General features: G+C 36.7%; 1 protein-coding gene across 4 annotated transcripts in view; it reads right to left on the bottom strand.

The window, feature by feature from the left end:
* The window catches only part of LOC142345726 (uncharacterized), an 81,350-nt gene that overhangs the window by 16,763 nt on the left and 39,534 nt on the right, over nucleotides 1-25,053 (bottom strand). For 3 of the 4 annotated variants that reach the window (XM_075398009.1, XM_075398010.1, XM_075398011.1), the window contains exons 4-6: nucleotides 11,058-11,221; nucleotides 6,460-8,454; nucleotides 29-172 (exon numbers count right to left, since the gene is read on the bottom strand). In XM_075398009.1, coding sequence (XP_075254124.1) covers nucleotides 29-172; nucleotides 6,460-8,454; nucleotides 11,058-11,221 — 2,303 coding nt within the window. The remainder of the gene's footprint in view (nucleotides 1-28; nucleotides 173-6,459; nucleotides 8,455-11,057; nucleotides 11,222-25,053) is intronic. The other variant, XM_075398012.1, reaches the window with a different exon arrangement.

Here is a 25,053-nt window from a genome sequence, read left to right as displayed (position 1 = left end):
GCTTGTGAACTCTGTTATTTTTACTCACAAATTCTTTTTCCAGCCCCATATAGCGTTCAGTTGCGAGTCCTTTGGCACTGCTTTTCTTTGTAGCGCCACTGTTAATCAGCTCAGCTGCACCCTCCGATCCTCCGACACTAACTTCATTCCCAACAGCTGAACTGTCACCCTTCTGGTAACACAAACAGACAGCAATCTCTAAACGCTGGCAACACTATCGATAAGCGAGAATGGGTGAAAGATTGCTTAAGTACTTCAAAGGTTACAGTGTGTACGGATCTTTGCACAATTTAGTTTAACTTGAGAAAGTCTCTCAATGTTCAAGAAGCGCAAGTACCAACAAGTGGGCATCTCCACTGGCGTTCCATAAAAATTTTGCACTTATCTGACTGAAAGTTTCACATACTGGCCAGGCAGAGCTTTATTAAAATAATACAATTAGTTAAAACCCCGAATAATCTCGAAATATGAGTTAAGATATGTTTGACGTTTGTGCAATTTATTAACTACCAAACTACTAATGTGCACGAAAAGGACAAAACTTACAGTTCCCAAGTTTTGTCCTTCTGTCCCACTTACAGACAAAACTTAAAACTTTATTGAATAGTATTTTTAAAAATTTTTAAAATTTACCTTGATCAGTTAATCGGAACGTCAAAACGGATAATCCGCTTTTTCTTGGAAAAAACTCAAACCGGTCAGATTAAAACCGCATTTGAAAGCCAACAATTAACTTGCAAGAACTGTCAGCTTTCTGCGTTCGTCTCCTAGACGAATGTCTTAACGCACTTAATTTTTTGTCACAAAAATGCTCTTAAAAATATCTTCCCTTTGAGAAAAAACTTAACTCGCCCGACCGTTGCGTTTTGAGATAATCCTAGAAATCGAAATGTAAGCAATTAGACAGGAAGTTGCAAAAAGGTACCTTTCGCAACTGTTAATCGTTCCATTCGACAACTCTGACAAGAATGACCACAACGAATGAGTCCTCCTAGGGTTTAAAATCAACAAAATCAGTGAAAATTTTGATGACAAAACAATCATGTCTCCACAAGAAATGAGACCAATAATCAAAATTGAACAATAATCTTTAGAAAGTGGCCTGAAAACTCTTAATGCATGAAACAAGACTTTTAAAACCAATCATTTCTAATAGCATTTGAGAAAAAATCGATTGTGAAATAAAAATAATGAACATAACGAACAAATTCGGATGAATTGCTCTCGAACGAATAGCGGTGTGTTTGACTAAATTAAAGCCTGGTTCACCAGTTTCAGGGAGATGGTTCGTAGTACAGGGGCAATAAAATGACTAAGGGGCTTCCTATAACGCTATTAGAGGTTGTTAAAAACAGAAGTTAAAACAGAAGAAACCAACTTAGGCACACTCTTAATTGACTTTGAGTAGTACCCTGCCTCCATTTGAGTTCAGCTGCTTAAAATGAAACGATATGTAGTTTATAAAGTAGTGAACGTAACAGTCAAAAATGGTCCAATTAACGCTTTGCATTAGAAAAGAGAGTAATTAATGCATTAGTTCATCCATACTTCGTTGGAGAGGAATAAAAAAGTCAAACGCATATGAAAAAAGATCTCTTTCGAAAAGTGAAAATGAGTCTACCTTAAAAAACGTTTAAAATACGCCTAAAATATCCTTCTTGCTTTTTTGTTCCCTTCACTGCTCTCAGTTGAATAAAATCGCGAATCCTCAATTTCTAATTAACCTCGAAAATGATCAAAATGAAAGCAATATCTTACAAAGAAAGATCGAAAGATTTAAATTCCCATTAGAGTTACAATTTTTGAAGACGATATTTTCAAAAATACAAGAGCAGCAAATCAGTCTAAATTCTTTAGATTGCAAGAAGACGCAGAACCAAAACAACCCATATTTTTGGACTGTAGTCCAAAAACAATGGAAAACATGGCTCAAAAAAAGTTCAAGTCTCCAACTCAAATGAAAGAAAAAACAAACCGACTAGCGTCGGACGAATGGCTTTTGAACGACAGGCGAGGAATTACGCTAGAGAAACTTTCATGGTGTAAAAACTTCTGATTGGGGAAGGGTTCGAACAAAAATCTCTCAGATGAGAACCTCGGGCATTAATCTCTACTCTACACGGGTCATTAATGGGCTTCACTCACAATCGGTTTTATTTTAGTAATAATTATTTTCTGAATGAATGCAATTCAAATCACTCAAAAAATCAACAGTCAAGCGTAAAACACGAGAAGAGAAATCGAAGGAGTCAAAGAAAAACTTTTGCATAGAAAACAAGTTTATATAATAATTGCTTCAAACTTTGTTCGAGAGCAATTAAATACAATCGTTCAAACGGAAAGAAAGTAAAAAGAAAAACTTTGATCCTAGTACACAGTCAAATGATGCGTCAAAACTATCCAGCAGAAAAATGCATAAATGGACTGACATCGGGGGAACTGACCTCAAACGACCGGCCAGCGGTTGGCTTCATCAGTAGCTAGCCACGGTTCAGTGAAGCTGTTTTAGCAGAAATGAAGGGAGTGTAAGGTGAGCGCAGCGGTGGGGGGTGGGGGGGGGGCGGTGGGGGGAGGTGCGCCGGGGGTTGATGGCCGCAACAGAGGGGGAAGGGGGCAACGGTGGGAGGGGGGTTTGGCTGCACGGTGCCCTTACGGCCTGAACGATGTGCAAGGCTTGGGATTGGGGGGCTGATGCGTGCGTGGGTAGGGGGGGGGGACAGTATAAGTCTTCAAAACAGTTTCTGTGAATTGCATACTTGAAGACTAGAGAGCTGAAAGGCACAAGGAGCACTAAATGCTCGCTGGGCACTACATGTTTATCCCGTTTTTCAGGACAAAAAGTCAAATGGGTCAGACGAAAAAAACCCTCAAGAGAAAAATTGCATAAAAAAGACCGACAGGCCTATAATTGCTACAAACTTCGTTTGAGAGAAATTGAACATAGCCTGCAGATTGCCGGAATAGCTGCAAAATAGACGTGGGTGTCGTAAAATACAGATAGAAACAGACAAAGCAATGAGTTGAAAAAATCTAGGGTCCGTAAAAGAAACTTAGTGTCTGTCATTGGCAGCTTTTTTGGGTACACAAAGAAAAAAGGGAGATTCCAATCTTAATACCCGGCGTTCGAAACAAACATTAAACATTCGGTATCCAGGACCTTGTGGTCGACTATATAACAATCCGCTTTGTTTCAGCAAGACATCAATTTTGAATCACAGCAATTTAGGTCACGTAAAGAACGAAGTCAATCGAAACAATTTTCTAGAACAAATGTAATACGTAAAAACAGCGTTAGACGACAAAAAACAGCAGGACAAGTCCTGAACAACAATTCAAAGATTTGAACAAACTAAAAACACTACTATGAAGCTTCTTAAGACAACAGTCTCCACTAACAAAGATATCATATTCAAAGACCTACAAGAAAGTCAACAGAAAACTACAATAATATAAACACAAATTTTGTGTGAATTATGTCCAAAGACGTAAACTTCGAAAGACCTCTACACAAAGCGATTTATGACCGCAAACGCCAACTCTGTAAGCAACCACGGAGAGACAAGGTCAAATCACACACAAAAAAAAACAACATTTAGCAGAAACTGCTTTTGCGATGACAATGAAGATAAGTTGCACTACGTCATTGAAACACGCATCTAAAATTTGAAAGTTTTTGAAAAAAATAGTGTCAAAGTCATTAAAATTATCAACAATAATTTTAAGCCCTTAAATGGATTAAATGATTCTTCCCTATTGCAAAAATGAGAGCGATCATTGATGACTATCATTAAAAAGACTGAAAAACAAAACTACAAAACATGCAAAATTCCCCAAAAAAACACATTTTCACGTAGATATTAGCGTCCAATTCTTGAAACACTATTAGTTGCCTTTTAAGGGGCTTAAAACACTGCAAGCACACATTATTTAAACACATGAACCACCACTTAAATTTGTACTCGCACAGAAAACAATGAGAATAGAAGTCGAATCACTGCAGGTGAAAATTCGCCATTGAAAACCTGTTTTAAACACCATTTTCTCACTTCACTTAAAAAAAGCTTTTCGAAAACAGTCATCCCTAAGAAATATTTGCTTTTCGCTCCTCTTACTACTCCAGCGTGACTAAAAAGATCTTTTCAATTCGACTTCTCATTGACTAGAAAAGGTAAAAGTGTGACCAGAGCTCAAAAAAATAGCCGGAAAACTCTAGAATGGCATTCAATACTATAGCATTCAATTTGGAAAAAAACAAATACAGCAAAAAAAAAGAGAAAGGAAAAGAAAAAGATAAAAAAAAACATCTTGGCAACAGCCGCCATTGATTACCATAAACCCAACTGGCATTAAAAGCAAAAATGAAAACTATTTTTTGTACAAGGAAACTTAAGTGAATTATGTTGATGTCACTCCCTAGTTAGACCAACTCCTTTTCGCTGATAAGGGATACAGAGGCTATATCAATACAAATAAGCATTGGAGATATTAAAATTTAATACAAACTTCAACTAACATTAGGTTTTATGGGTCCGAGCTTTTTCTATTATTCATTGGTTTTTTCAATACTGAATTTGTTAATTCTAGATCAGAGCAATTTCTTCAGAGCAACTGCTGCTGAAAAGCACTTTGAACAGAACGAAAAAAGAATGAAAATAGCCTAGATAATCAAAAAGATTTCACGCAAAATGTTGAACATGAACAATCTGAGAACTAAGTGCAGAGCGAAACAAATTTTAGTCGACCAACAAAAAATAGTGCCGCTATGATAGCAGGCTGAGAACATGAGGAGGATATTCAAAAACGTAACAAGCGATTCATCTCAAAAAACCAAGCAAAGGAGAGAAAAAACTAAAGGACAAAAGAAACGTGTTTTTTTTTTAATATTTGCTGAAACTTGTACAGTCTCAACGGATGTTTTCGGAAAGAATTTTAGGGACTAGTTTAAGCTTACTCTTCGAGCAGTTGCACGACACTTTAGCAGTAAGAAGTAAAAAATGCTAACAAACTACAGAACTGATTTATTTATTTTTAGAAAAATATGAACTATCAAACCTTTAATTAGTGTCACTTAGTGACAATAACCCTACAACGAACCCGAATTAAGCAAATGAAAATAAGGGAACACTCATAAAGGCGGAAAAACAGTAATTGATTAAAAAAAACTTTAAAAACGGAAAAATTGTTAAAATTTAGACTTCTCATCAATTGGAAAAAATATTAAGTGATAATTACAACAATAAAATCAAAAACGCCATTTTGGAGGAGGGTGGATGTGGTGTCAGGGGCGGTGGGGGTGAGTGGGTGGGGGAGGTGATGGCGGGTGACAGGGGTTAGCTTGCCCTAAAATTTGCCTGGGTTCAGACTAAGAGCCGCCCCCTCACACCCTGAAATTGTCTCCTCAAAACAGTTTTGGTGAATCGCATACTTAGAAACTAGTAAGGCTTAGGGCTGTTAGAGAACTTAATGCTCTCCGAGCGCTACTTGTTTATCTCCGTTTTCACATGGGTCAGACAAAAAATCGGTCAAGCAAAAAAAACGCATACAAAAAGCACTGAACTAAAATAATTGCTACAAACTTCGTTTGAGAGCAATTAAAAATAGCCTATGTTGTATATTAAAAATCTGGTCACAGAGTTGCATTTAAAACTCTAAATTTATTATTGAAATGGTCAGAGAACTCCCAAACAAACAATTACTTAAGCGAGAAAAGGGCACTGAACTAATATAATTGCTAAAAACTACATTTGAGAGCAATTAAAATGTTGCACATAAAAACTCTGGTCGCACAGTTGCATTTAAAACTCAGAGAACTCCCAAACAAACAATTAGATGGTCAGAGAACTCTCAAACAAACAATTACTTGTTAATATGTTTTAGAACAACCACTTTACCCGAAAAAGTAAAGTTAAAAACTAAAAAACTGCTTCGAAAAAGCCTGACGTGATCAAAAAATTTCGCTACACCTACTTTTCTCGCTCTCTCAAAAATGCAGCATGAACTGAAAATCACTCTCTTCTCTCTGATCTTCAATTGGTTCAGCCGCTGGACCTAATTATTAAGTTTTCACGCGCGGCATTGACTTTTACATCCTATTTCATATACACTCCAAAAAATTATCGATCAAAAAAGACAGTTCAGCAATACTCCTCTTCGAGTCGTGAAAAGACGGCGCACCAATACAATTCAAATTTTTTGAACAGCAAAAGTTCTTTGAATTCTTGCTGTTCAAAATTCTTTGAATTGAAAAAAAGCAGGAGCACCGCAAAATAGCTTTGCGCAGTTTACAGCTTTGCCGCTATAAAAAGAACAAAATAATTCTTTCTGAGCTTTTCATCCTGTACCAGGAACTACCGATAATTCTTAAGACATGCGGACATGCGTAACAATTCCAACCAATTCATTACCATAATAATTACAGTTTTGACTGGTTAACGTAAACAGCAATCCAAGTAAAGGTACCTCAAAGCTCCTGACTGTGCTTGTAACAGTTGCCATTGAGGCAGCTGGCTTTTTGACCTCTTCGGACATAATGGTCTGTTTGATCCGGTCGTACAATCCATCAGCAGAGACCTGTTGTTTAGCCCAGATCAGTCCAGACACGTCAGCGCCAGTATTCATGGTCGAGGACTCGTCGTCGCCAAATGCAGTCCACTCATCAACTGTCTCCGCTTCTGTTACATGATCTTGTGTCACTTGGCTCACAATTTCCTCGACTTCTGTGTTTTCTTGTGTTTCGTTAGTTCTCGATATTATGTCACTGTTGAATGCAGCTGCTGAGACATTGTTGGGCTCTTCGCTTGACGTCTGCACGCCAAATGCTTCAAAATTTGCCCAACTAGATTCCTCATCACCTCTTTTCGTAATCGCTTCATTTATACTTTCAGAAACTGAATCAGAGGAAGGCCGTGGAAATAACCCAGTGTCACTGCTACTTTCAACATTTAGGCTTTCTAATCCGTTATTCAAAACGTAGTTATCGGGTTGTTTTTCGTAATTCCATTCCGATTTATTTGCGGGAGCGGAGTCAAAGTTTGCCCAGTCGCTTTCTTCAACTGTAATATTTCCAAAGCTCGTTTGAACATTCAAGTCAATTGGATTATCACCAACAGCGGAATTAGAAATTAACTGCCCATCTTTAACGGTGTTTGATTGGAAAACTTCAGGAGACGCAATAGAAAACTGTGCGGAGGCGAAATCAGCAAAATCTGACTCGTTTTCTTTTGGAACAATTTGCAAGGCATCCGTTTGTTTTTTCTCAAAAACTTCTGTCATATCAAAATTTTCCCCTTTAGTATTAGTCAACTGACATTTACTTTTTGAATCTTCATTATCTGCAGTGTCTACAATGTTGACCAAGTTGTTTTCGTTGCTTTGATCATTCTCAGCTGAGTCAGGCATTAGATCTCTAAACACGGCGTACTTGTCAAAAGGCTGGACATTTGATTTATCAGGTTTCACTTCATTGCTAATGGTTGCTGCATCCAATGGAACTGAAATTCCGTCACCTACCGCCTCAGTAAAGTTCTGAAAATCTGTAAAGTCATCATCCTCATTCTCGGTAACGCTGGTGCGGACGTCCGGCTGAACGTTCTGGAATTTCTGGAACCATGTGTCTTTTTCTGTGTTCTTTTGCTGTTCATGACCTGTAGCTACCGAAATCGCAGTAATATTAAATGGCTTCTGTTGATTTAAATTTTGATTCGCGGTCGCTGAAGCCGCAACGACTCGCAAGCTAGGAGAAACGGCACCGCCTGGGCTCTGAAGCACAGATGGCAACTTGATTGAATGAGAGCTGATAGTTGAGCTGGATGATATTGTTCTATCTCTCGGCGGCCAATTAGTTTTTACCTCCAATGCTGAAGTCACTGCTGGTAATGAAGACTTAGGAACCGTGTCAGATAGATTGACCTTGCTGTTCCCAGTAGAGGTTTTCTGGTTATTAAGTATGTTTGCTAAGTACGGACTGAGCGACGGTTGAGGCGTTGCTGATTCAAAGTCGGCAAAGTCACCAAAATCATCACCACTTTCTTGCTTTGAATTAGATTGGGATTCAAACTCTGTTGCACTTTTATTCCCTACAAACGCTTTATCGGTGACCTCTTTTCCACTCCCGGTTGGGGAAAACGACGCTGAAAATGTCGCCAAAGTCGAAAGTGGAATTTTTGGGGACCCTAGAGAGCTCCCACTATTCTGGCGATTATGAAAAGGTGCCGGGTAGCCCTGGTTTCTACAAACAAAACTTGATGTGCTTGTCGACGTTGTGACATAGTCAAAATTGGTGGCTGATCGCTGGCTATGTTGCATCTTTGGCGCTAGGCTGTTGACTGGGGTGGAGGGTTCAGTAGGTAGCTGAAAGGGTGGGGCTACTGCAACTGGAGTTTGATTATTGGATACTACGTGCTTCGGACTGTTGTATGCTGATGCCATTTGACCAGGACTGGAGCAGGAACTTGACTAGAACAAATTTAGAATTCAAAAAAAAATGTTGAAGTATTTATTCTGAAAAATATAGTTCAAAAATTATTTTCTAAATGTATTAACTTCTTAAAAATGTAGAAAACAAAAACGTATCCTAAAAATAAATATCAGTAATTTCAGTAAAGATCAGTCATAAACATCCTAATAGCAATACCAAAAATTTTCAGAACGTCGGAAGAACTGCTCTCGAACGATCAAATCTATTACAGCCTGCTTCAGTCGGGAGCAAAGCGGGTTACTAAATTCACTTACAAGGAGCTTAAAATGACGTTATTAGAGGTTATTATATAGCACTATAACCACTTATAAAATTTAAGGTGACAAAAATTAAACCAATTTTTGGTGCAATTTTCCTTCGACTTCTACTAGTGAGCTGACGCCACCTGTGTTTAGCTGCTGATACTTGTGAATGAGAGAGAAATTCAGATAACGCAAACCAAAAATATCAAGTGCGCAAAAGTCACCCGAAAAGTCAATACGGCCATGCAAAAATTTTTTTGTAAACCAAAACGTTTACAAAAATTACTTCAAACGTTCGAGAACAATTAGAAAACCACACTTGAAAATTGATTGAAAAAAAGGCAAAAACCTGGAATTTTTTGAGAGGAAACAAAACTATAGATTGTGGCAGCAAGTCACCATAGATATTTCCAAGAAAAATCACAAAGCCAAATACTAAACGTTTATGAACACTTTGTATGAAACATAGGAATGCATTATTATGATTTTAAAAACTTCACATTGAAAAACGTAAAGTAGAAAAACAAGTAAATTTCAGAAATTTCATCAAAACGTTGCAAGCAGTGAATCTATATTCCTGTCTAAATAAATTATGCAAAAATAAATTATCCTGAGAATTATCCTTAACTAATAACACGAAAGATAAAACCCCAACAGTGCACATGAAACTGATCCTGGTGAATCAAGCAAAAAGATGAAAAAACAGCTGACGTCAAAAAAACAAAACAATCCGCGATAGCTTTAGATCTGCTATCACAAAAAGATAGCAAAAAAAACAGACAGAAAAATAATATTATCTTCTTTTTCTTAATTGTTGAAATGTTATATTTTGATTTGAAACATTTATATCTAATTGCTGCTTCCCTTACTCGCTCCAAACAACCTTCCACAAAAATGACAAACATTCGGTTAAATTATCTCCTTGAAATAAATTAAAGAAGTCAGTTTGAAATTAAGAAAGTATTCTTCAGAGTGAGCAATTTTTACAAAAACAATGAAAAATGGAAGTGCAAGAACAAATTAACTCATTCGAAATTGCATGAACGAATTAACAAAAATGATCGTGACGCTATATGTCCGTAATAAAAATCATGACGACAACATTTAGACACAGTCGGCCAATTTCCCGAAAATAACCGCCGTTGACGCACATCGGGATTGATACGGAAAGCGAAGAGGAGATAAAAATTGACAGACCTTTTTTCTTAAGTTTCAAAAAGGTATTCTAATTCGGTGTAGTTTCAGTTGGATTCTAAAACTATACTAAATTCATCTTCTAGAGTGAAAGCTAGTAACCTTAATAATAAAGTCAGCGAGCAATCGCTCTAATGAACTTTGATAACATATTGCAAAAAGACTTAATGACCTGGTTTATCGGTTTATCCCGTTTCTTTTGATTTTGCTCTTTTGACTTTGACGTATTCACTCCATTACGTATTTCAATACATGAAAGAATTCAGAATCTATTCAGTTGAAACAGAGAGTGAGGCAAGTCAGAAGTCAAGCATGATAATCGTAACTGTTAAACGAAAAACGTAATCAAAAGGCAAAGCGAAAAAAGATGAGAGCGCCTAAGTAATAGCCGTTGAGAGGCTGACGGCAGCTATTAAAACAATAGATGACCAACAATAACCTCAGCTATCGGTTTGCGGCTATAAATAAAAAACAATGAGCCAAATCGACCAAAAGACGGCTAAAAACGGTTAGCTGTGAGTACCACTCTTTCAAAAAAAACAGTCAAACAACCGATGCAGCGCGTAAACGATAACTTCTCTCGCTCAGCAAAAAAAAGTTCACATGGCAATTTAACTCACTTTCCCGGACACAGTACTTCCTGTTTAAAAAAACAAGAAAAACAATACTTCTCTTCGAGTAGTAAGAAAGCAAAATCATTACGTCCAACGATCGATTGCATAGCAATGGCGAAAATGCACATTCGCTAAAATTCTGAAATTAATAAAAGTTAGTCTCTTTGGAAAAATATTGAGCAAATGACCAAAATCAAATTTGCCTCATTATTGCACAAAGGTTCAGATTCCTGTCAGTTCCTTAATACATCACAAAGCAGCTCGAGCTTCAAGCAACTGTCCTAAAAACCTAAAAAGTTTTCTTGATTTCAATTATTGACTGATGACTGCGCAACAGACGTTTAGGTTACAAAAAGTCACTTGAGAAAATCTGGCATTTCGAAGTAGCTTTAGCACAATCACGTAACATTGCTTGCAAACACGACTTGCTAGTTTAAAACATGGCACTGTATATGGGAAAATCGGGCATTTCAAAGATCTGGCATTTAAAAAAAATGCACGGATGTGTTTCGATACTAAATGAAAACCTACCTGATAAGAGTCGGCTTGCGACTCAGACTCGCCTCCAGAGTAGAGAATATCTTCTGCAATGTAAACAATTCCCCCATCATCCTCTACGTCAAACTCGCCCCCCACTTCCACACCTACAGTAATATCCGGGTTGAAGCCATCGCAAGAAGATTCCATGCAGCTACCTGTTACAAATAGCTTTTCCAACAGACTTAAGATTCCCCGCACACAAAAGCCACTCGAAACCATTCTCACTATTAAATCAGTATTGATTAGACTAGCAGCGGTACATAGAGAACACTGTCTAATAACGCGACAAAGGTTTTGTTGACTTTTCTCAGATTTTATAAATTTGCAGATTTTTATCAGATTCCTAAAAAATCCACGATTGATTCAAATGACCAAAATCTGGATTGAAATTAGCACATAGCGGACAGCTCACCAAAACCTCTGCAGAACGCTTGAAAGTCCTAGAAATTGGATAGCAACAGAAAAACTGATCTGGAGTTACCGATACAATATAACATAACCGACTAACGTCGTGCGAATTGCTCTCAAAAGACCGGCGAGCAGTTAGCTCCGTCAGTATCTAGCCACGGTTCAGTGAGGCTAGCTTTAGCTGAATTGAAGGGGTGTCAGGTGAGCGTAGCGGGGGGCAACAGTGGGGGGGGGGGGGGGGCAACGATGGAAGGGGTTTCTGGCTGCACGGTGTCCTTACGGCCTGAACGATGTGCAGGGCTGAGGATTGGGGGGGGGGGGGTGGGTGAAGTGCGAGGGGGCTGATGTGTGGACGGGCGGTCAACTTCTAACAACAGCCCTTCACACCAAGTCTTCAAAACAGTTTCTGTGAATTGCATACTTGAAAATTAGTGAGCTGAAAGGCTCTAAGAGCATTTAAAGCCCAATGGGCGCTATATGCTTATTCCATTTTTGAGGACAAAAATCATATGGGTCAAACAAAAAAACGGTCAAGCAAAAAATTGTACTAAAAAGACCACAGGACTAATATACTTGCAAAAAACTTATTTCAATTGAGAACAATTGAGCATAGCCCGCAGATTGTCGGAATAGCTGAGAAATAGACGTGGGTGTTGTAAAAATACAGATATTTAGAAAGAAACACAAATGAGTTGAAAAAAGAATTCTAGCGTCCGTATAAAAAACTTACAAACTCAAAAAGTGTTTGTCAGTGACAGCGTTTTTGGCTAAAAGAAAAAAGGGATCGAACCCATCTCCACCGTTTGAAATAGAAGCATTAAACATTAGGTACCCAGGCCCCTTTGGTTGACTATATAACAATGCAATTCATTTCAGCAAGATATTTTGAATCAGAGCAGTTTAGGTCACGTAAAGAACGAAGTCAATCGAAACAGTTTTCTAGAATAAATGTAAAACGAAAAAACAGCGTTAGACAAAAAAACTGCAGGACTAATCCTGAGCTACAAGTCAAAGAATTGAAAAAATTAAAAACACTACTATGAACTTTAAAACAACAGTCTCCACTAATAAAGATTCATATACAAAGACGGACACTAAAGTCAACAGCAATCTACAAATTTTTAAAAAATAGTGTCAAAATCATAGTGTAAAATCATCAACAATAACTTTAAACCCTTAAATGGATTAAGGAAATCTTTAGAAAACAATGAGAATACAAGTCGAATCACGGCAGGTAAAAATTCGCCATCGAAAACCAAAAATCTGTTTTAAACACCATTTTTTTCACTTCACTTTAAAAAAGCTTAAAGTAAACTAGTCATCCCTCAAAATACTCACTTTTCGCTCTTCTTACTACTCCAGCGTGACTAAATAGACCTCTGCAATATGACTTCTTATTGGCTAGAAAAGATCAAAAAAAGGGTGAACAGGTCAAAAAATAAACCTTAAAAAACGTTCGACAAATATACGACTAAATCTATTTCTCGATTTTTTGCTCCATTAACTGCTCTCAGTGGAATACAACCGCCAATCGTCACATTCTAATTAACCTCAACAATGATCAATAAGAAAGCAATACATGATTTGCGCTAAGGCGTGAAAAAAGGCGTGAAATTTGAAAGTTTTAGAAATTTCATTCTCCTTTTCTCCGCTTCAACAGAAAAGATGGTTAAACTGCTTTGTTCTTTCACCGTTTGCCAAAATGTTACGCCACCAGATGTAGGATTTTCATGGTCTAAAAATACAAAAGCAACTCAACTTGAAGTCAAGATCCAGTGCACAATATGCATACAAACGTTACTTGAAAAATAACGGTTTCGAGGCCTAAAAGTCGAGCAGAAGACCCCAAAATTTGTCAAAAATATCAAAAAAGTTAGTTACTGATGTTTAGAAAGATCCCAAAACCTCACTGGAGCGCATTAGAGTGGCTCATTACGCTTTCTCTTGCTACGATACAATTTCCAAAGGTACAGTAAGACGAATTCTCAAAAAATAGGTCGTTTTTTCAAGAAAGGCTGCAAAAGTCAGTTGGAAAAAAAGCAAGTGTTTTTGATCAAAATGGTGTATCAATATGCTTAAGAAGCCGTTGCCCTTCTGGCAGAACATTGTTTTTACTGATGAAACAAGGGTGCGCATCTCCAGCGACGGAATTGTTAGTTCTTCGAAGAAATGGAACGAGATTTCTTGAAAAAAAAAACACAAAAAATTTGAGTTCGAAAAAACGATCACTTATGTTTTGGGGTACAATACAATCAGATGAACGGAAATTGCTTGTTAAGTCTCGAAATAAGCTAAACGCTGTCGGTTATTTGTAATTTTCGAAAATTTACGAAAAATTCATTTCCTGGACATTATTTTTTAACAAGATAATGCTCCTCTGCATAAATCGACGATTATCGGCAATTTTTTCCAAGAAAACGAGTGAAAGGTACTGGAATGGCCAGCATACAGTCCATATCTGAATTCTATTGAAAATTTATGGGCGATTTTGAAGCAACAATTACGAAAACAGAGTTTTTTGGGAAAATTTAGAAAAAAAAGTTTGTGAAATTTGGAATGAAATTGATGCAGACGTCGTGAAAACCTGTATGAAAACAATACCAAACGTCTGCGAGACGTCAAAAAAGCTAAAGGTGTAATGACGCGTCATTAGAGAACAAAATTTCAACTGAAAACGTTATATTATTTGACGTTTGTATTGCTTTTCAAAAAATCTTTAGGTATACGTAGCTTTTTGGTACCATAGTGTATCTTACAAAGAAAGACCAAAAATTTAAATTCCCATAAGACTAACAATCTTTGAAGACGATGTTACTTAAAAATACAAGTGCAGTCTATCAATGCAAATTCTTTAGATTGCAAGAAGACACAAAACCAAAACAACCCAGATTTTCGACTGTAGTCCAAATACTATGGCAAAAATAGCTCAAAAAAGTTCAAGTCTCCAATTCAAAAGAAAAACAAATCCACTAACGATGGAAGAAATGCTCTCGAACGACAGACCAAGAATTAAGCCAGAGAAACTTCCGAGGTGTAAAAATATCACTGGGGAGGGGTTCGAACCAAGATCTCTCGGACGAGAATCGATAACATTCATCTCTACTCTACACGGGTCATGTACGGGCTTCGCTCACAAGCGGTTTACGTTCAGCAAGAAATATTTTCTGAATGAGTGCAAAACAAATCCCTCAAAAAGATCAACAGTCAAGCGTAAAAAGTCGCACGAGAAGTGAAACCGAAAGAAACGTGTTTGCACAGAAAACACGTTTACAATAAGTGATTCAAACTTTGTTCGAGAGTAATTAGATACAATCGTTAAAAGAGAAGGAATGTAGAAGGAAAATTTTTATCCTAGTACAAAGTCAAACGATGCGTGGAAACTATTCAGCAAAAATGCATAAATGGACTAACATCAGGGCGAATTCCCCTAAAACGACCGGCCAGCGGTAGGCTTCGTCAGTAGCTATCCACGGTTGTGAGGCTAGCTTTAGCTTAAATGAACCAGCGTGAGGTCAACGGTTGGTGGGAGAATGTTTGGCAGCACAAGGCCCTTCCGGCCTGAAAAATGTGCAGGCGTGGGGGCTGATGGGGGGGTTGTAGTGTCAACCTCTAAGAACCGCCCTTCACACCATAATTATAAGTTCCCAAAACAGTTTCTGTAAATCGCATACTTGGAGACTAGTGAGCTAAAAGGTTCTGAGAGAACTTAATGCCCACTGAGCCCTTCCTCTTTATCCATCAACAAAGAGTTAAGGAAAGAGAGAGAGAGAGAGAGAGATAAAACCTGAAAAAGAAAGAGAAGGGAATCAACTCTAACCAACAGAGAGAGAGAGAGAAAGGAAGATAGCTATGAGTATTTTTCCGGATGAGATTCGACACCTTAACTTTTAGTCTTCTAGCATTGATAAAAATTAAGTTGAAAAACTGATAAGTACAAAAATCAACAGAAAACTTTCCAGATCTTACAAGGAAAAAATATTTAAAACCATGTAACCCATCTGCAAGACATAAAAAGTTTCCTTGGCCAGTAATGATCGTTAAACTCATAAAAGAACAAAAATATTCGAAAATTTTGAAAACAATTACAAAATTGAAAATCTTGCTAAAATTCGCGATATTAAAATCTTCAGAACCATTTCACTGTCTCGCGAGACTATACAGTATCCCTATTTCAAGCCTTTAAAAGTTTCACTGCCTCAAAGATCCAGTAACTTGAAACATGATAATTTTCCGAAAAATTGAAAATTTAAATTTTATCAAAAATTTGTTAAAACTTGTGTCATTAAAATATTGATAACCATTCCATTAACTCTAGAAACTATGCAAAAACTATTGTCAAACATCGGAAAAAACTTGAAAAAATTGAAAACCTAAAAAATAATTTTAAAAATTATTCAAATTTGTGTTTGAAAATCTTGAAAAACATTCCACTACATCCAGAAGCTCTGCAGTAACTTGTTATCAAACCATGGAGGAGGTTCCTTGACTCTTGAGGCCGGAGAAACCAAAGAACGACAAAAAATCTGAAAATAGCAAGTATTATCAAAAGTTGCGATATTAAAAAATGAAAACTATTCCGCTGCCAATTTGTGTTCCTGAGGCTGAAAAAACCTGAATAGTGACAAAAAATGTCAAAACATGTCAAAGAAAAGAAAAAAATGCAAGTCTTGTAAAAAAAAGCAAAAATTCGTGATGTTAAAATCTTGAAAAACATTCCGTTTCATCTAGAAAACATGCAGCAACCTATTATCAAACCCTAGAGGTGGTTCCATGGCTCTTGATGGTTGAGAAGCCTAACAAATGAGAAGGCTAGAGAAACTTTCGTGGTGTAAAAATTTGACGGGTGAGGGGTTCGAACTAAGATCTCTTGGATGAGAATCGCGGACATTTATCTCTACTCTACAAGGATCATGTATGAGCGTCGCTCACAATCGGTTTCATTTCAGTAGGAATTATTTTCTGAATGAAAGCAAAACAAATCACTCAAAAAATCAACAGTCAAGCGTAAAACTTCGCACGAGAAATGAAACCGAAAGAAACGTGTTTGCATTGAAAACACAATTACAATAACTGCTTCAAACTTTGTTCGAGAGTAATTAAATACAATCGTTAAAAGAAAAGGAATGTAGAAGGAAAATTTTTATCCTAGTACAAAGTCAAACAATGCGTGGAAACTATCCAGCAAAAAATGCATAAATAGACTAACATCAGGGCAAATTGCTTTCAAAGTACCGGCCAGCAGTTGACTTCGTCAGTAGCTAGCCACGGTTCAGTGAGGCTAGCTCTAGCTAAAATGAAGGAGTGTGTGGTCAACGGTGGGTGGGGGAATGTTTGGCAGAGAGAGAGAGAGAGAGAGAGAGAGAGAGAGAGAGAGCGAGAGATAAAACCCGGAAGAGAAAGAGAAGGAAAAAAACTCTAACTAACAGAGAGAGAGAGAGAATGTGCGTATTTTTCAGGATGAGATTCGACATCGCAACTTTTAGTTTTCTAGCATTGAAAAAAATTAAATCATATAAAAAAATGATAAGTGTTTAAAATGTTTAAAACCATGTAACCCATCTGCAAGACTATTCAAAAATTTTTAAAACAAAAGCAAAATTGAAAATCTTGCTAAAATTCGCGATATTAAAATCTTCAAAAAGATTTCATTGTCTCGCGAGACTATACAGTATCCCTATTTCAAGCGTCTAAAAATTTCACTGGCTCAAAGATCCAGTGAAACATAATTTTCCAAAAAATTGAAAATTTGAATTTTATCAAAAATTTGTTAAATCTCTAGTTATTAAACACAATTACAATAACTGCTTCAAACTTTGTTCGAGAGTAATTAAATACAATCGTTAAAAGAGAAGGAATGTAGAAGGAAAATTTTTATCCTAGTACAAAGTCAAACAATGCGTGGAAACTATCCAGCAAAAAATGCATAAATAGACTAACATCAGGGCAAATTGCTTTCAAAGTACCGGCCAGCAGTTGACTTCGTCAGTAGCTAGCCACGGTTCAGTGAGGCTAGCTCTAGCTAAAATGAAGGAGTGTGTGGTCAACGGTGGGTGGGGGAATGTTTGGCAGCACGAGGCCCTTCCTGGCTGAACGATGTGCAGGGGTGGGGATTGGGCGGACTGATGGGGGGGTTGTGGTGTCAACCTCTAAGAACCGCCCTTCACATCATAAGTATAAGTCCACAAAACAGTTTCTGTGGATCACAAACTTGGAGACTAGTGAGCTGAAAGGCTCTAAGAGAGCTTAATACCCACTGGGAGCTTCCTCCTTGTACGGTTTCTGAGGACGAAAAGTCAAAGAAGTCATATCAAAAATCGGTCAAGCGAAAAACTAATAAAAAGACCAAGAGGGTTAATATAATTGATAAAAACTTCGTTTGAGAGAAATTAACAATGATATCAAAAAAATGCTAAAAATGTCATTTATGATAACATTATTGCAACAATAATTCAGCGTTAGTGAGGGTAATAGAAGCTATCTCGACACATAACAGCAGCTGATGTGCGACATCAACAAAAAGTAAAGGAAAGAGAGAGAGAGAGAGAGAGAGAGAGAGAGAGAGCGAGAGATAAAACCCGGAAGAGAAAGAGAAGGAAAAAAACTCTAACTAACAGAGAGAGAGAGAATGTGCGTATTTTTCAGGATGAGATTCGACATCGCAACTTTTAGTTTTCTAGCATTGAAAAAAATTAAATCATATAAAAAATTGATAAGTGTTTAAAATGTTTAAAACCATGTAACCCATCTGCAAGACTATTCAAAAATTTTTAAAACAAAAGCAAAATTGAAAATCTTGCTAAAATTCGCGATATTAAAATCTTCAAAAAGATTTCATTGTCTCGCGAGACTATACAGTATCCCTATTTCAAGCGTCTAAAAATTTCACTGGCTCAAAGATCCAGTGAAACATGATAATTTTCCAAAAAATTGAAAATTTGAATTTTATCAAAAATTTGTTAAATCTCTAGTTATTAAAATAGTGATAACCAAACTATGAGCTCTTGAAACTACGCAGAAACTATTATCAAACAATGGAGGAGGTCTCTGGGGCACCTGGTGCCGGACGAAAATAAAAAAAAATTAAAATGAAAACTTGAAAAAATTGCAAATAATTTTTAAGAATTATCTAAATTTGTGATATGAAAATCTTGAAAAACATTCCACTACATCCAGGAGCTCTGAAGTAACTTCTTATCAAACACTGGAGGGGGTTCCTTGGCTCTTGAGGCCGGAGAAACCAAAAACGACAAAAAATCTGAAAATAGCAAGTTTTATCAATAGTTGCGATATTAAAAAGTTGAAAACTATTCCGCAGCCAATATGTGTCCCTGACGCTGAAAAAAGCTGAATAGTGACACCAAATGTCAAAACATGTCAAAGTAATGGAAAAAAATGCCAGTTTTGTAAAAAAAAAAGCAAAAAATCGTATGTTAAAATCTTGAAAAACATTCCGTTTCATCTAGAAAACATGCAGCCCCCTACTATCAAACCCTAGAGCTTGTTCCATGGCTCTCGATGATTGAGAAGCCTAACAAATGATAAAAAGGCTAGAGAAGCTTTCGTGGTGTGAAAATTTGACGGGTGAGGGGTTCGAACCAAGATCTCTCCGATGAGAATCGCGGACATTTATCTCTACTCTACAAGGATCATGTATGAGCGTCGCTCACAATCGGTTTTATTTCAGTAGGAAATATTTTCTGAATGAATGCAAAACAAATCACTCAAAAAATCAACAGTCAACCGTAAAAAACACACGAGAAGTGAAACCGAAAGAAACGTGTTTGCATAGAAAGCACGTTTACGATAACTGCTTCAAACTTTGTTCGAGAGCCATTAAATACAATAGTTAAAACAGAAGGAATGTATAAGGAGAAATTTTATCCCAGTACAAAGTCAAACGTTGCGTGGAAACTATCCAGCGGAAAAATACATAGATGGAATAACGTCGAGCGAATCGCCCTCACACAACCGGCCAGCGGTTGGCTTCGTCAGTAGCAAGCCAAGGTTCATTGAGGCTAGCTTTAGCTAAAATGAACCAGCGTTAGGTCAACAGTTGGTGGGGGAATGTTTGGCAGCACGAGGCCCTTCCGGCCTGAAAGATGTGCAGGGGTGGGGGCCGATGGGGGGTTGTGGTGTCAACCTCTAAGAACCGCCCTTCACACCATAATTATAAGTCCAAAAAATAGTTTTTGTGAATCGCATACTTGGAGACTAGTGAGCTCGAAGGCTCTAGGAGAACTTAATGCCTACTGGGAGCTTCCTCTTTATACGGTTTCTGAGGACGAAAAGTCAAAGAAGTCATATCAAAAATCGGTCAAGCGAAAAAACTAATAAAAAGACCAAGAGGGTTAATATAAATGATAAAACTTCGTTTGAGAGAAATTAACAATGATATCATAAAAATGCTAAAAATGTCATTTATGATAACATTTATTGCAACTATAATTGAGCGTTAGTGAGGGTAAAAGATGCTATCTCGCCACATAACAGCAGCAGATGTGCGGCATCAACAAAAAGTAAAGGAAAGAGAGAGAGAGAGAGAGAGAGAGAGAGAGAGAGAGAGAGTGATAAAACCCGGAAGAGAAAGAGAAGGAAAAAAACTAACTAACAGAGAGAGAGAGAGAGATGTGCGTATTTTTCAGGATGAGATTCGACATCGCAACTTTTGGTTTTCCAGCATTGAAAAAAATTAAATCATATATAAAACTGATAAGTGTTTAAAATGTTTAAAACCAGGTAACCCATCTGCAAGACTTAAAGTTTCCTTGGCCAGAAATGATTGTTAAACTCAAAAAAACAAAACTTCAAAAAATTTTAAAACAAATGCAAAATTGAAAATCTTGCTAAAATTCGCGATATTAAAATCTTCATCTCGCGAGACCATACAGTATCCCTATTTCAAGCCTTTAAAAGTTTCACTGGCTCAAAGATCCAGTAACATGAAACATGACAATTTTCCGAAAAATTGAAAATTTAAATTTTATCAAAAATTTGTTAAAACTTGAGACATTAAAATATTTATAACCATTCCATTAACTCTAGAAACTATGCAAAAACTTTTATCAAACATCGGAGGAGGTCCCTGGTGCCGGAAAAAAAATCAAAATATTAAAAACACTAAAAACTTGAAATTGAACCTAAAAAAAATTTAAAAATTATTTAATTTTGTGCTATGAAAATCTTGAAAAAAATTCCAATACATATAGAAGCTCTGCAGTAACTTGTTATCAAACACTGGAGGAGGTTCATTGGCTCTTGAGGCAGGAGAAACCAAAAAACGACAAAAAATCTATAAATAGCAAGTTTTATCAAAAGTTGCGATATTAAAAAGTTGAAAACTATTCCGCTGCCAATATGTGTCCCTGAGGCTGAAAAAACCTAAATAGTGACACCAAATGTCAAAAAAAGAAAAAAAATTGCAAGTTTTGTAATAAAAAGCCAAAATTCGTGATGTTAAAATCTTGAAAAACATTCCGTTTCATCTAGAAAACATGCAGCAACATATTATCAAAACCCAGAGGTGCTTCCATGGCTCTTGATGGTTGAGAAGCCTAACAGATGACAAAAGGCTAGAGAAAATTTCCTGGTGTTAAAATTTAACGGGTGAGGGGTTCGAACCAAGATCTCTCGGATGAGAATCGCGAACATTTATCTCTACTCTACAAGGATCATGTATGAGCGTCGCTCACAATCGGTTTCATTTCAGTAGGAATTATTTTCTGAATGACTGCAAAACAAATCACTCAAAAAATCAACAGTCAACCGTAAAAAGTCACACGAGAAGTGAAACCGAAAGAAACGTGTTTGCATAGAAAGCACGTTTACAATAACTGCTTCAAACTATGTTCGAGAGCAATTAAATACAATAGTTAAAACAGAACGAATGTAGAGGGAAAAGTTTTTATCCCAGTACAAAGTCGAACGAAGCGTTGAAACTATCCAGCAAAAAATACATAGATGGACTAACGTCGAGCGAACCACCCTCAAACAACCGGCCAGCGGTTGGCTTCGTCAGTAGCAAGCCAAGGTTCAGTGAGGCTAGCTTTAGCTAAAATGAACCAGCGTTAGGTCAACAGTTGGTGGGGGAATGTTTGGCAGCACGAGGCCCTTCCGGCCTGAACGATGTGCAGGGGTGGGGGCTGATGGGGTGGGGGGTTGTAGTGTCAAACTCTAAGAACCGCCCTTTACACCATATTTATAAGTCCACAAAATAGTTTTTGTGAATCGCATACTTGGAGACTAGTGAGCTGAAAGGCTCTAGGAGAACTTAATGCCCACTGGGAATTTTTTCTTTACACGGTTTCTGAGGACGAAAAGTCAAAGAGGTCATACCAAAAAAATCGGTCAAGCGAAAAAACTAATAAAAAGACCAAGAGGCTTAATATAATTGATAAAACTTCGTTTGAGAGAAATTAACAAAGATATCATAAAAAAGCTAAAATGTCATTTGTAATAACATTCATTGCAACTATAATTCAGCGTTAGTGAGGGTAATAGATGCTATCTCGCCACATAACAGCAGCTGATGTGCGGCATCAACAAAAAGTAAAGGAAAGAGAGAGAGAGCGAGAGATAAAACCCGAAAGAAAAGAGAAGGAAAAAAACTCCAACAAACAGAGATATATATATATATATATATATATATATATAAATACATATATATATATATATATATATATATATATATATATATATACGTATTTTTCAGGATGAGATTCGACATCGCAACTCTTAGTTTTCTAGCATTGAAAAAAATTGAATAAAAAACTGATAAGTCCAAAACAACACAAAAGTTTCCAGATCTCACAAGGAGAAAATATTTAAAACCATGTAACCCATCTGCAAGACATAAAAATTTTCCTTGGCCAGTAATGATCGTTAAACTCAGAAAAGAAAAAAAATAATCGAAAATTTTGAAAATAATTGCAAATTTGAAAATCTTGCTAAAATTCGCGATATTGAAATCTTCAGAACCATTTCATTGTCTCGCGAGACTATACAGTATCCCTATTTCAAGCCTTTAAAAGTTTCACTGGCTCATAAAGATCCATGGACAATAAAAAATTTTCAGTACCTTATTGTCAAACCCCTAAGAACGTTTTCTGGCCCCTGCGTGTTGAAAGACGTGAATAAAGAAAATGTCAAAAAATTGAAAAAATTTGCACGTTTTGTCAAAAAAATGCTGAAATTTGCGATTTTAAGAAGTTGAAACCATTCCACTACCACTAGAAACTATGCAGTAATTTTAATAGAACTCTGGAGGAGGTTCCTTGACAACTAGGGCTGAAAGAACTCATAAAAAGTTATAATTTTCAAAAACTAGAAAAAATTGTGAAAATTTATATAAATTTGAGACTTTTTTTGGGGTACCAAAACATTAGCTCTTAAAATGGTCATAAAAATTAATAACGTCTTGCAAAAGACATTTATCAACATTTTGGGCTCAAAAACTCCTAAAAATGACCTTTCAACCTTAAACTACGGCTTTCGCAGTAGTTTCACTACACTTAGCTCTTGAAGGAATACTAAATACTTCAAATTTTGTTCGAGAGCAATTTAATACAATAGTTTAAACAGAAGGAATGTAGAGGGAAAAGTTTTATCCCAGTACAAAGTCAAACGATGCGTGGAAACTATCCAGCAAAAATAACAGATAGACAAACGTCGAGCGAATCGCCCTCAAACAACCGGCCAGCGGTTGGCTTCGTCAGTAGCAAGCCAAGGTTCAGTGAGGCTAGCTTTAGCTAAAATGAACCAGCGTTAGGTCAACAGTTGGTCGGGGAATAATTGACAGCACGAGGCCCTTCCGGCCTGAACGATGTGCAGGGGTGGGGGCTGTTGGGGGGTTGTAGTGTCAACCTCTAAGAACCGCCCTTCACACCATAATTATAAATCCACAAAATAGTTTTTGTGAATCGCATACTTGGAGACTAGTGAGCTCGAAGGCTCTAGGAGAACTTAATGCCTACTGGGAGCTTCCTCTTTATACGGTTTCTGAGGACGAAAAGTCAAAGAAGTCATATCAAAAATCGGTCAAGCGAAAAAACTAATAAAAAGACCAAGAGGGTTAATATAATTGATAAAAACTTCGTTTGAGAGAAATTAACAATGATATCAAAAAAATGCTAAAAATGTCATTTATGATAACATTTATTTCAAATATAATTCAGCGTTAGTGAGGGTAATAAATGATATCTCGCCACATAACAGCAGCTGATGTGCGGCATCAACAATGAGTAAAGGAAAGAGAAAGAGATAAAACCTGAAAGAGAAAAAGAAGGAAAGAAACTCCAACTAACAGAGAGAGAGAGAGAGATGAGTATTTTTCAGGATGAGATTCGACACTGCAACTTTTAGTTTTCTAGCATTGATAAAAACTGAATCATATAAAAAACTGCTAAGTGTTTTATAATTTTAAAACCATGTAACCCATCTGGAAGACCTATAAATTTCCCTTGGCCAGAATTGATCGTTAAACTCAAAAAACAAAATTATTCAAAATTTTTAAAAACAATAGCAAATTTGAAAATCTTGCTAAAATTTGCGATAATAAAATCTTCAGAAAGATTTCATTGTCTCGCGAGACTATACAGTATCCCTATTTCAAGCCTCTAAAATTTTCACTGGCTCAAAGATCCAGTGAAACATGATAATTTTCCAAAAAATTGAAAATTTGAACTTTATCAAAAATTTGTTAAATCTCTAGTTATGAAAATAGTGATAACCAAAATATGAGCTCTTGAAACTACGCAGAAACTATTATCAAACAATGGAGGAGGTCCCTGAGGCACCTGGTGCCGGACAAAAATAAAATTAAAAATACTAAAAACTTGAAAAACTTGCAAATAATTTTTTAGAATTATCTAAATTTGTGATATGAAAATCTTGAAGAACATTCCACTACATCCAGAAGCTCTGCAGTAACTTGTTATCAAACCCTGGAGAAAGTTCCTTGGCTCTTGAGGCCGGAGAAACGAAAAACGACAAAAAATCTGAAAATAGCAAGTTTTATCAATAGTTGCGATATTAAAAAGTTGAAAACTATTCCGCAGCCAATATGTGTCCCTGACGCTGAAAAAAGCTGAATAGTGACACCAAATGTCAAAACATGTCAAAGTAATGGAAAAAAATGCCAGTTTTGTAAAAAAAAAGCAAAAAATCGTATGTTAAAATCTTGAAAAACATTCCGTTTCATCTAGAAAGCATGCAGCAACCTACTATCAAACCCTAGAGCTGGTTCCATGGCTCTCAATGATTGAGAAGCCTAACAAATGATAAAAAGGCAAGAGAAACTTTCGTAGTGTGAAAATTTGACGGGTGAGGGGTTCTAACTAAGATCTCTCGGATGAGAATCGCGGACATTTATCTCTACTCTACAAGGATCATGTATGAGCGTCGCTCACAATACGTTTCATTTCAGGAATTATTTTCTGAATGAATGCAAAACAAATCACTCAAAAAATCAACAGTCAACCGTAAAAAAATCACACGAGAAGTGAAACCGAAAGAAACGTGTTTGCATAGAAAGCACGTTTACAATAACTGCTTCAAACTTTGTTCGAGAGCAATTAAATACAAT

This window comes from Convolutriloba macropyga, chromosome 9 (assembly GCF_964194025.1).
Source record: "Convolutriloba macropyga chromosome 9, txConMacr16.3, whole genome shotgun sequence".
In the NCBI taxonomy this organism is placed as follows: Eukaryota; Metazoa; Xenacoelomorpha; order Acoela; family Convolutidae; genus Convolutriloba; species Convolutriloba macropyga.
The sequence above is the reverse complement of the archived record's forward strand: the minus strand, read 5'-3'. Positions and strand labels throughout refer to the sequence as shown.